We start from the raw sequence: 12419 nt of genomic DNA, 5'->3' as shown, positions 1-12419 counted from the left end.
TTTTTTGTTTTTTTTAGAAAAAAAAAACGCCTTACTATACATGGTCGTTTAAAAAAAAGTCTTACTATACGTGGTCGTTTTTTTTTTTTTTTTGAAAAAAAAACCCCTTACTGTACATGGTCGTTTTTTTGTTTTGTTTTGTTTTGTTTTGGGAAAAAAACGCCTTACTATACATGGTCGTTTAAAAAAAAGCCTTACTATACATGGTCGTTTTTTTTTTTTTTTTGAAAAAAAAAACCCCTTACTGTACATGGTCGTTTTTTTTTGTTTTTTTTAGAAAAAAACCCCGCCTTACTATACATGGTCGTTTAAAAAAAAAGCCTTACCGTACATGGTCGTTTTTTTGTTTTGTTTTTTTTAGAAAAAAAAAACGCCTTACTATACATGGTCGTTTAAAAAAAAAGCCTTACTATACATGGTCGTTTTTTTGTTTTTTTAGAAAAAAAAAAAACGCCTTACTATACATGGTCGTTTAAAAAAAAGTCTTACTATACATGGTCGTTTTTTTTTTTTTTGAAAAAAAAAAACCTTACTGTACATGGTCGTTTTTTTTTTTTTTTTTTTGAAAAAAAAACCCGCCTTACTATACATGGTCGTTTAAAAAAAAGCCTTACTATACATGGTCGTTTTTTATTTTTTTGAAAAAAAAAACCCCTTACTGTACATGCTCGTTTTTTTTTGTTTTTTTTAGAAAAAAAACCCGCCTTACTATACATGGTCGTTTAAAAAAAAGCCTTACCGTACATGGTCGTTTTTTTGTTTTTTTAGAAAAAAAAAAACGCCTTACTATACATGGTCGTTTAAAAAAAAGTCTTACTATACGTGGTCGTTTTTTTTTTTTTTTTGAAAAAAAAAACCCTTACTGTACATGGTCGTTTTTTTGTTTTGTTTTGTTTTTTTTTGAAAAAAAACCCGTCTTACTATACATGGTCGATTAAAAAAAAAAAAAAACCTTGCTGTACATGGTCATTTTTCTTTTCTTTTTTTTCTTCTTTTTTTGGAAAAAAAAATGCCTTACATGGTCGTTAAAAAAAACTAAAAAACGACTTACTGTACATGGTTGTTTTTTTGGGAAAAAAAAAAGTTTTACATGGTCATTTTTTGGTTGTTTAAAAAAAAACTTTTTTTTAATTTTTTTTTTTTAATTTTATTTAAAAAAATAATATATATATAAAAATAAAAAATAAATAAATAACTTGCTGTACATGGTGGTTTTTCTTTTCTTTTTTTCTTCTTTTTTTTTTTGAAAAAAACCCGCCTTACTATATATACATGGTCGTTTAAAAAAAAAAGCCTTACAAGGTGTGCCTAATGAAGTGACCCACAAAAAAGAATACCCATTTTATTGATTGCAGAAGACATGCGTTGTCATGGTAACAGTCAGACAACATAACAGTTGGGGGGGGGGGGTTCTGTAGTGGCAAAAAAAGCAAGGAGGGAGGGTCACACAATTCACATATTTTTTTTTTGGTTCAACTTTTAAAACACTAAAACCTCTTTTGTTTTAAAATGCAAGTACTATAAATAGAAAACATCCTTGTTTTTGATAACAAGCCACTTGTTCATTTGCTCAAATGAGAACGAAATGAGAAGGCCTTCATCGGAATACAAACGCTTCACACTCAAATGTCAATTACAATAAAAATAAAAATAAACATTCAATGAGTGAAAACATGAAAAAGTTGATATTACGGAATTCAAAAGCTCAGGACGTTGAAATTTCAGGATGCCTCTAAAATGTTTGAGATCCTATCAAACCCGCGCCGCTGCACTTGTGCTTGTTGTGGAAAACGCGGACGTGTGCGCACTGATCGCTGCCAAAATGTTCATGTCGGGAGAAAAGAATTATTTTTTTTAAATCCAACAATCGCTGTACACAGAACACTGAATGTCAAACCTTCAACTTGAAAATGTGAGATTTTTTTTTTTCCATGCATTCGATCTCAAATAATTTCAGATAAAACGGGGTTGACATTTTGGAGGTTCAACTGTACGCTGGATATGCTACATCGTGGAAAATGTATCTCCACAAATTACAATATTGTAGAAAACTTCATTTTTTTCAGTAGCTCAATTGTTTATCTTGAGTTTTGTAATGGCCAAGAGATCCTTGTTAACTTTGAATTTGAGATCAGCACAGCTTTTGAGTAAGAGAGGTCGAAAAAGAAATTGTGTCGGAGGTTCAGCATGAGCCATGAAGTTGACCATGGCCTGATTCTTCATTGTTTATCTGTTAAAACAAAGATGAGTTTGCTACTGAAAGATCCAAATACCTGAAAAACGTGTTCACCAGTCAAAATTTAACTTTGACGTCAAACGCCGTCAATGGCAGTGAATGGGTTCATCTGTATGAGTTTCACTTTTTCAATGGAACTACAGAAATGAATTCCGTTTTCCACAACTGTCCTTTTCATGTGTCATTGATTGATGATAATAATTCAACCATCAAAAAACAAGCAAAGAAGCAGCAGCACCGTGTCCAGTATTTACATTTCGTCGACGACGTCCTCATCGGCGCTTCTGTCACTGATGATCGTCATGGAGATTCGATTTGTGCCGGCGCCGGGGCAAGCTCGTCACCAGGTCTCCCGTGATTGGACGCTTTGCATAAACTTGCGTGGGGGAGTGGGCGGAGTCAAGAGTGATTGGCTACGGTTGACATCGTCGCGGAAGGGAAGACGCTGGGGAAAGTCCGGAAGGATCCCGAAGTCAGATCCGGATTTGGTAGCAGTCGGTCAGTGTGCTCAGTTCGGGAGATTTTGTCTCCACGCACGCCGGCCTACAAAAGACACAACACAAAACTTAAAATTAAAACTTGACACAAAATTTGCCACATTCCATTTTCGGTGTTTTTTTTTTTCATGTATACCGTCTTATATCGCAGATTTTGTACTACAATTTGCTAACTTTCTTTTCTTTTTTTTCTTCAAAAAAAAAGAAAAAAGAAAAAAAATTAAAAAATGAAAAAAAAAGAAAAAAAAAAAGGAAAAAAATGAAAAAGAAAAAAGGGGGAAAAACAGGAAAAGAAGAAAAGGGAAAAGGAAAAGAAAAAAAACAAAAAAGAAAAGGGAAAAGAAAGGAATTCTTCAAAAAAAATTATTCAAAAAAAGAAGAAAACAAGAGAAAAAAGAAAAAAAAATGAAAGAAAAAGAAAAAAGGGGAAAAACTGAAAAAAAGAAAGAAGAAAAGGGAAAAGAGAAAAGAAAAAGATGAAAGAAAAAAAAGAGTTAAAAAGAAAAAAGAAAGACAGAAATGAGAAAAGGGAAAAAAGAAAAAAGGGGGAAAAGGAAAAGAAACAAAAAAGAAAAATATAAAAAAAAAGAAAAGGGAAAAGAAAGAAATAGAGAAAGGGGAAAAGAAAGAAAAAAGGGGGAAATGAAATGAAAAAAGAAAGAAAAGGGTGGGAAATGAAAAAAAGAAAAAGGAAAAAACTATGATAAAAAAAAGAAAAAAGGGAAAAGAAAATATGAAAGAAAAAAGAGGAAAAAAGAAATGGGTAAAAAAGAAAGAAAAAAGGTGGAAAAGAAAAGAAAAAGGGGAAAAAGAAAAAAGAGAAAGGGGAAAAGAGAATGGGGAAAAAAGAAAGAAAAGGGGAAAAGAAAAAAATTAAAGAAAAAAGGAAAGAAAAAAAGAGAAAGTAATCCAAGAAAGAAAGAAAGAAGAAAAGAAAAAAAATAATGTGTCCACTCTTTCCAAACTTTTGACTTGTGGAATTACTGCTGCAGTCATGTGACCTTGCACACGCACACACACAGTAATCCAAGGCAGCAACGGTTGCTGCGGTGCCACGTCGTCACTAACTCGCAGCTGTCATCCGCACGGGCTCGTGTTTCGTCTCCGCCGGAGCGGCTTGACATTCACACGCACACACGCTCTTCCTTTTTGCCGGCATGGCCACGCGTGGCATACTCACGACTTGTCTCTGCGTCGTGCCGGTCGCCGCTGCGGGCTGCCGCCTTGCCGGTGGCGCCGCGGCGACACGGATTTGCCGCGGCTTCGCTCCTTGATGGGGGACTGAGCGCTCGACGACTTCAAGATCTGAAAGTCACAACCAGATAGCGTCACTGTCCAGCTGCCGCAAACATGAACGAAGCCACGTCAAAAACAAGTTTGAGTGCGTGCGCGTGTCAGCAGCAGGAGAAAAAGTGCCGACTCAGCAGGGATGCATGACGGCTTTTCCTGGCGCAGCGTCAACAGCTGCAGACAGCTGTTGTCGGTTCCGATAAGTGGGTCATCCCGTGTGTGTGCGTGCACAAATTGTACTCAAGTAAGAGTACTGTTACTTCAACACCCGGGTTGTAATAGTTTTCATTACAGTTCATCTTTAGTTTGTTTTGAGTGTTTTTAAAAAATAGTTATTTTGCAAGTTTTAATTCATTTTTAGAGCAGGTTTCTTACTTTTTATAAATGTATAATAAGTTTTAGTTGAGCTTTTCTAAATACTATTTTTACTTTATTTTATTTTTATTAAATATTTTTATGTGTAGATTTTTTTTAAATCGCAACGGTAAATTCTGTGTATTTACTTCGTTTTTATTTTGTTAACGATTTTTTTTTAATTGAAAAAATTTTTTTTTGATTTATTTACTTAGCTTTATTTTATTTTTTTTTGTTATTTCTTTAGTTTTCATTAAAAGTGTAAGTCAAACTTAAACATTTCTTGACAATAATGTGTTATATGTGACTTCACAAGTCTAAACATGACATTCTGATGAATATTACATTTGTGGAATATGAAGTTATGCAGCAAAATCCAGCCAGCGGCGGCCATTTTGCCACTTGCTACGACATCAATGTTGCTCAGGTCTCAGGTAACAACCAATGATGTCATCATCAGTCGACAGCAAGTGGCAAAATGGCCGCCCCCTGAGATGGATATAAACGGCTGGATTTTGCTTCTTAACTCATATTTCACTAGCCAAATATTAAACATATTATTATTATTATTTTGTTGTTGTTGACTTCTTTAACTAAAATAAGCTTGTTCTAGACGAGACAAGTTATCAGAGTAAAACGTGTTAAGTTTGACTTGCATATTCATCAATGTATTTATTTTTGCTTTTGTTTTTTTTTACAACTCAAACATGAAACGATGCTAACCTTAGCCACTACCAACGCGGCAAAGCTTACAAAGATACAACGCGACGAGCACACGTAAATCCTAAAGTATGTTTATTTTAAAAAATGTCATTCTTGGGGATTGAGCAAAGCAAAGCTTCCGACAGCTGACGCGGTCGTGCTTGTGCAAATGCTAAGCTAAGCTAAGCGCGCGCGCGCGCGCGTGATGTCCGTGTCAAATAACAGCACATGAAACCGGCAGCACGTCAGCAGTTAACGAAGGTCGCTCATTTCGTACCTTCATCCTCATATCTCGCCCGTGTTTCTCCAGCTCGCGCTTCATCTCCGGAGCGGCCATCTTGGCGGCGTTGAGTAGCAGGTACTTCCACTCGATGGCCTGGCACACGTGAGGGTCGTGAGGCACGTACAGGCCGATCTTCACCTGAGAACAAGCCACGGTTAGTAGAAGTCGGGATGGACGTGAAGCGAGCGCTTGGCGACGGGTACCTTCTTCAGGCTGTGCTGGTACCGCTTGTAGGAGTTCTCAAAGTCGGCCACCAGCTCGCCGAGCGTGCGGTGGCTGAGCGGCTTGTCCATGAGGTCCGAGCGCCGGCTCATGCCCAGCGAGCCGTAGCGTCCGTTGCAGTAGACGCCCAGAACCACGTGATGGAAGCAGTGGCCCGAGAACTGCGTCTTGAAGCTGATGGGGAAGCGCTCCAGCGACGTCAGGCCGTTGGTCAGGTAGCTGCGTGAGCCATGTAAGGATTTGGACTTCAAAATCAAAGCGGCATCACCGCCTACCGAGATAAATTGATCAAAGTACAGCAGTAGGAAGGCAAAGTTGTAAAATGCTGGCAATGTCACGTAACAAGGAAACAACAAATCAAATCTGGCGCCTTGTTTTATTCTATTTCGTAATAAGCCTCATCTATCCATCCTTTTTTTATTTTATTTTTTTACTTTATTGGAATTTACATAACATGTGTTGACATGTTTTTCTTTGCATGTATCAAAACAACATAGGTAGATCGTGTATGGATCCATCAATACAAATATGATTTAACATGATCAATAATAGTATTACAAAAGCATCAATAATAAAGAATTCCGAATTACAGAAATATGAAAACACCTATCGGCTATCTAATCATATATTCATATCAGTGAGTCATATATTCAGAATGTTTGTTTTGAAAACACTGTTGAATTATCGCGTGTTTTGCAGTTGTCGCGGGATCACGCCGGCTGTCCACAGTGTGCGTGACGTCATCGTAGCGTTAGCTCGAATTGGGCTACACAAGCAAACCACTCGCGAGAAAAAGAAAAGAAAAAGAAGAGCAAACCACTCGCAGCTCGAAATAATGTTTTATACCGCAGCCCTTCTTGCTTTTAGTAACGAACGCCTAAAGACAGTAAAACAGAAGTGAAGACGATAATATCCGTGTCGTGGCTAATGAATGGCTCGTTTATGAAAGCGCCTCGCTGGAGGCTCGCAGACTCGTCACAGGACAGTCACACGGCACAAAAACGACACTCGAACATGTTTTGCCCTCACAGGAAAAAAAGGAAAAAGAGGAAAAAAACTGGCCCCCGCCGCAAATAGTCAAAAAGGACACGGATGAGTCTTTACGGAACAACAGGCCTCATAGCTCAGTGGTTAGAGCACTGGTCTTGTAAACCAGGGGTCGCGAGTTCAATTCTCGCTGGGGCCTAACGTTTTTATTTTTTATTTTTTTTGCACACTTTACATCTCAAAACTAACACAAACGTCTTTGGTTAAAGGCATTTTATGATTTTCTTTTGAGCGTGAGAGCTCCAAGAAGCAGCAACTGGAAATAAAGAAATACTGTTCAAATGTTTGTCTGGCATTTTTGCCATTTCTTTTGAGCATATTAAGAGTAAAATGCCCTTTCACACTGCACTTCGAAACAGCAGTGTGCACCATTGAGCATTTCATTGTAAGTAACACTGTATATGCGATATGTTAAAAAAAAAAAAAAAAAAAACCACAACCAAGCCCAAAACGAACCAAACCGTGGCAAAAAATAAATAAAAAAATCAAGGTGGGAACTATAGAGCGGATGACTTGTTCCGTCCCACCTGAAACCCGCACGCCATCACATTTTCTCCTCCTCGTCACGGACTTTCCGCTGCATTTAAACTTCCGTCCTGATTAACAGGAAAAGGCAGCAATCTACTTCCTGTTGGATTGCTTAGCAGTCAGCGCCCAAATATGGATATGGGCCATGTTCATTGGAGGAATTTTGTCTCGTTATTTATGGTTGTATTATCATTTTGTTTTGTGATATGTTTGTGATATAAGAAAAATCGGTTCTCTATCTCCTAGGCTGGATCAATAAAAGTTACGGTAAATAAGTGAATGAATGAAATAAAAAACACAAATAATTCTTGTTCCCTACCCCATGGTGGGAATCATGATAACTAAGTGCAGTGTGAACAGGCTTTAATCCTCCACAACTTTCTTCTGTGGGCCAAATAAAAGTCAGGCTGCCTGCTGAGACTCGCACGTACGCAAACCAAAAACTTCAACAATCCAAATCTCTTTGTGTGGCCAAATTGCCGTTTGCATTGTTGTGGGTTGCGCTTCCTGCTAATGGGAGGTGATTACAACTCAACTTTTGGAAATAGAAAACAACGAAGCAATCTGTGCACGTGCGTGTGCGCATGTGTGTGTCGGTAAGGGGGGTGAACTTTGAAGTGAGCTCTTGTTGCCTAGCAACAAGGTTGGCTAAGAACGATAGATGGCGGCTTGTCAGCCAGATTTCGCATGCATGCAAAACATGTGACCTCATACCAATGTGTGTGCGTGACAAGTTAATTGGGGGGGGGGGGGGCGTTTGCTCGGCTTGAAAGTGGAGACTCGGGGTTCAGTCGGGGGTCAAGCCGTGTGCATTCTCGGGCGAGGCAGGTGTTTGCCTGGAAAAGGATACATTCCCAGGATGACGGCCTCCAGACATTTGATTGGCAGCGACTCTCGCACCATCTCCCGCGCCGTCTCCATCAAGCTGACGAGAAAGAAATTGAGCTCCAGGAGGGTGATGTTGAAAAATGGGAAAGGATCAGAATGCTCGCAGCCTCTGATCTTGTTCAGGCCAGAAACGTTTGGAACAGGTACGAGTTATTTTGCAACTAATGAACCAATGAGATATTTTCGGCATTTATGAATTTATAACGTCGAGAGCCGTCAATGGCAGTCAATGAGTTCATTTCAAATTTAAGAAATTCATTTTCTAGTGGTAAAATTCCAACTTTGATTCTAAAAATCCTATCTTTTCCCCTCAGAAAATCAATCTTTTGTTAAATTACATGTTTTACTTTTTAAAATTTAAGACTAGATTTTTTTTCCCCCACATCAAAAGAGGTATGACTTGTAATTTGATTTTTATAAAAAAGACAAAAAAAAACATGAAATATTGAAAAGTGTATAACTTATTTTTAGAAAAAAAAAAATCTCTCAATATTATGATAATTGATCATTTTGACCAATCACGGCTCACCTCATCGTTTGGTCATGTGCTGTTTTGCAAGCTGAGCCGTGATTGGTCGTTACCTGAGCAACTGCGACGCCATTATCAGTGGACAGCAAGTGTCAAAATGGCCGCCACCTGAGATGGCTAAAAAACAGGTGATGGGAACGCGACTAACCCACAGAGAGGCCGGTTCTTCTTGATCTCGAAGAACTGCGTGCCCGTGTGGTTGTATCTGGCGCGCGCCGTTAAGAAGCATCCGCTCGTACCCTGCTGCTCGCGTGCGGAAACTGATTGGACCATCTGTCACCCTCGTTCCGAAAAAAAAAAAAAAAAAAAAAAAAGGATACTGCAGAGACTTCATGAAATTCTGGACCACCACGAGCCAGTCTGGCACCGACATTGCCGGTTTGAAGGTGGGCAGCGGGGGGACGTGATGCTGCCGAGGGAGAAAGAGACGAGAGCCGTTAGTTATCATGACTTTCGCTTTACATCATTCAGAAGCTCCAAAACCGCATGGCCGACCGAATACACCAAATTGTTTTTTTTATGCACGTGCAAACCTTGACTAAATGACACTCGGCGCGTTTACTGTGAGTCACACTTTCCGCCAGTCCAGCTGCAGACCCCCCCCCCCCCCCTCCCCAATTAAATTGTCTCCCTTCCTGTTTTGTCCGCCCACTTCCTCTTCTTCCTCTCTTCATCCCGCCTGGCTGTCCTCAGCCCGCATGGCAAACAGGAAGTGCGACGAAAGGAAGGCCGTCCCTAATAAAACGGCCGGTGCGTGCCACACCCATGATAAAAGTCCAGTTGGCACCCGGAGACTATCCGCTGGCCAGATTGTTTTGGAGGGATTATTTCCTTTGTGCGATTCGGGCCACGCAGGCGAGATCACCGCTGTGGGACATTAAAACATCGTCAACACTGCGCACGTTCCTCAGTATTTACATGATCAAGGCTTGTGTCATATTTGCTGGATTCAATTCATAGTTCATCGGTTATCAAATGACTTCATAATTGATTACTAGTCGACTATCAAATTATTTGACAACTATTTTGATACATTGCAACATTTCAGAAAAAAAGTCCACCTGCTGATGAACCTTTAATTCATAACTATGACTAAATATATTCCTATATTGAATATTATATTATTATTACGGAAACTTGATGTGCTAAAGAAAAATATGGGTAGATTCGGCATCAGCGCAAAAAAACATCGAAAAATATTTTCTTAATTTTGTAAAAAAAATGATTGAGTGTAAGACATTTGTAAACATCTGCTTTTATTTTGGCTCTTTTTCTGACAGATGTTACAGATCAAAGCAGCGCCAAAACCGCAAACTTTTTCCACTTTAAAAAATAATATATGCTTGCTGACATTGGGATACACTTTTAGTTTTTAAAATTAAAAAAATAAAATAAAATTAAGAAATTATGTTGAAATTTGGGAAAACTTTATTTACAGTCGAAAACGATTTACTTGCTTCATTTTTAAATTTATCTTAACACGTGTTGATGACCTTAACATTTTTTTTTTTTTACGCTAATTTTACTGCAAATGACTATCAGCTAAACTCTTTGACTGCCAAAAACGTTAAATAACGTTTAGTAAAATCCTATGGAGGAGTGCCAAAGACGTTAAAAGACGTTTGTTTCAAAACAGAGGTGAAACTAACCATTTTCTATTGTTGATTACTCAGAAACGGAATAAGTTAGAAACAAACTTTTTTTTCTGATGAAAGATGAGAGTTCAATCTTTCATTTGGTAGTATGTGTGTTTCCATAGTCCAAACACATAATTTTCTGTGGACCTTGAAAGATCAGTCGAAATGCTTAAATCGGCTGGCACTGGCGACATCCCTTTTCTGAAAACGTCTGTCAGTCAAAGAGTTAAAATATCGGCCTCCTTGCTTACTAATAATCGGTATCGGCCTTGAAAAAAAAAACACATCAGTCTATCAGTAATTATGTTTTTGTTAACATTGAAGTGGTTTCGTGCTATTTGGGAGTCTTGCGGTCAAGGTTTTCAAATAGACGTCGCCGACGGCTTTTCAGGCTGACAAAATGGAGGCTGCTGCGGCGGTAAGCTTTTTACCCTGGAGCGCGCGTCAACGCGCGCGTGCGGTTCTACTTCTGTCTGTTGGTGACGTCCACCTCCTGGACGCATCGGTGCGCTCATGAATGGCCGATTGTTCTCGATTGATTCGGATGCTGTGGCCGGCGGGAAAAGAGCGCGCTTGTTCTCCCTCCCGCTTGTATTAGCCTCAAAGTGTCTTTTCTGTTGGTCTCACCTTGGGCAGGTAGGCGGCGTTGCGTATGGCCTCCACCATCTCATGGCCCTCGGGGTGCACGGCGGCCACGTGGGCCCACATCCTCTCCCAGGTGGCCCCCTCGATGGGGAAGCCGGCGCGGTTGACGTAGAAGAGCAGCCCTCCGTCCTTCTCCTCTTCCTCGCGGTTGGGGCTGCTGCCTTCGCTCGACTCCTCGCGAGCGGCCCGACGCAGCAGGCAGTGGGCGCTGGAGCTTTTCGAGCGGCCGTGGCGGCTCAGCTTGGCCGGGCGGGCGGCCGCCCGACTCGGGGGGTCGGGGCCGGTCATGGGGGGGACGAGGAAGAGGAGGATGACGGACGAGTCCCGCTACGGGCGCATCCTCCTGGTTGCGCTTGGCGCTGATGAGAGCATGCTGAGAAACCTGGCAACAGTCAAAGTAAACATCAACAAGGCAACAAACACATTTCTACATGCAAGTACACTTCAAGACAACATTAAAACTTCAACTCCAGTAGGAGCCGAAACATTAGAAAACATACAAACTAGTCCAAACACTCGGAAACTGACTGGGAAAAGCCCTAAAATGTCTAAAAATAGAGTTGGGGGACGACAAGTGGTCCAACACAACAACTGTGTCGATGACGTCACAAGTCCCCCAGAAAACGACGTCTGGCCACTCTACTCTGATACAAAGTTGCTTATTTCCTTCTTTTTAAGTAATCTTAAACACAGCACGCCTTCGTTAAACGTGCAACATTTCTGTAGCATGACTTTTAAATGTTTGTGTGTGTTATTTTTAGCACATCCGTTGAAATATCGTCAATTCAAACTCACCACATCGTGCGTCGGCGTCACGCGAAAGACGTTAAAAACAGGTAATACTTTTTAATTGTTGTAAAACAAAAGATGCAAAAAGAAAATAATTATTTCGCCATTCGGGTGCACTCTTATTTAGTTTTGGTGCAGCGAGCCTTTGCAACTTCATCCCCTCCTTCCAACTGTTGTCAAACTCGTGTTTACATTACCGCTCTCACCGGAAATGCCATACATGTGACTTCAGAGTAAAGTTTTCGTAGCCAACAAATATACACTTGGGATTATCGACGCGAACCAAATTATTAAGGAACAGAAATAAATTCGACATCAAACAATCAGTCACGACGGAATGTCAATCAATTCAAGAGAACAAAATCTAACACATGAGCGCTTTAACTTTGAAAATCCCATCCGGACATCTTTCTCGGCTTTGACGACCTTGCTCGTCTTCACTTGTCACACTGCGGGGCCCATTGCCTCTCAAACGGGGGAAATTACCTCTTTGTGAGCCTTCCTCGCCTTCAGCGGCCTCCACAGCGCCTCAATATCGGCTATCTCGTTCGCAATCCTGCCGTCATGTTGCTTAGTTCCCCCTCGCCAGTGATTAAACCGCCGGCGAGGAAAGGAAACGAGGCGACTCGCTCCTCACTGTTACCGAGTAGCTAGTGTCTGTGTGGCTGGCTTCCCATTGGTCGAGCCAACAATGAGGGGCGGGACGAAGGGGCATCGCCGTCCGACGCTGCTCTCTTATTGGTCAATTCGGAGGCGTTCGGCGTTAACAAGT

General features: G+C 40.4%; 1 protein-coding gene and 1 non-coding gene across 3 annotated transcripts; one reads left to right on the top strand and one right to left on the bottom strand.

Moving 5' to 3' along the window:
• Positions 1–1328: 1328 nt before the first annotated feature.
• On the bottom strand, positions 1329–12400 carry vash2 (vasohibin 2). 2 transcript variants are annotated; one of them, XM_077552692.1, is made up of 9 exons: positions 12134–12400; positions 10841–11240; positions 8897–8985; positions 8725–8781; positions 8010–8084; positions 5566–5803; positions 5357–5500; positions 3914–4038; positions 1329–2779 (listed from the first exon to the last, which is right to left on the bottom strand). In XM_077552692.1, exons 2-9 carry the CDS (start codon positions 11144–11146, stop codon positions 2710–2712), a joined length of 1104 nt encoding a protein of 367 aa, XP_077408818.1. In that variant the 5' UTR covers positions 11147–11240; positions 12134–12400; the 3' UTR covers positions 1329–2709. The 2 variants fall into 2 exon arrangements, with proteins under 2 accessions (XP_077408818.1, XP_077408819.1); XM_077552693.1 differs by lacking the exon at positions 12134–12400 and adding an exon at positions 11654–12000.
• trnat-ugu (transfer RNA threonine (anticodon UGU)) lies at positions 6698–6770 on the top strand. The gene has a single exon. It is a non-coding gene; the product is annotated as a tRNA-Thr (tRNA).
• Positions 12401–12419: the final 19 nt, after the last annotated feature.

This window comes from Vanacampus margaritifer, chromosome 19 (assembly GCF_051991255.1).
Source record: "Vanacampus margaritifer isolate UIUO_Vmar chromosome 19, RoL_Vmar_1.0, whole genome shotgun sequence".
NCBI classification, from domain to species: domain Eukaryota; kingdom Metazoa; phylum Chordata; class Actinopteri; order Syngnathiformes; family Syngnathidae; genus Vanacampus; species Vanacampus margaritifer.
The sequence above is the reverse complement of the archived record's forward strand: the minus strand, read 5'-3'. Positions and strand labels throughout refer to the sequence as shown.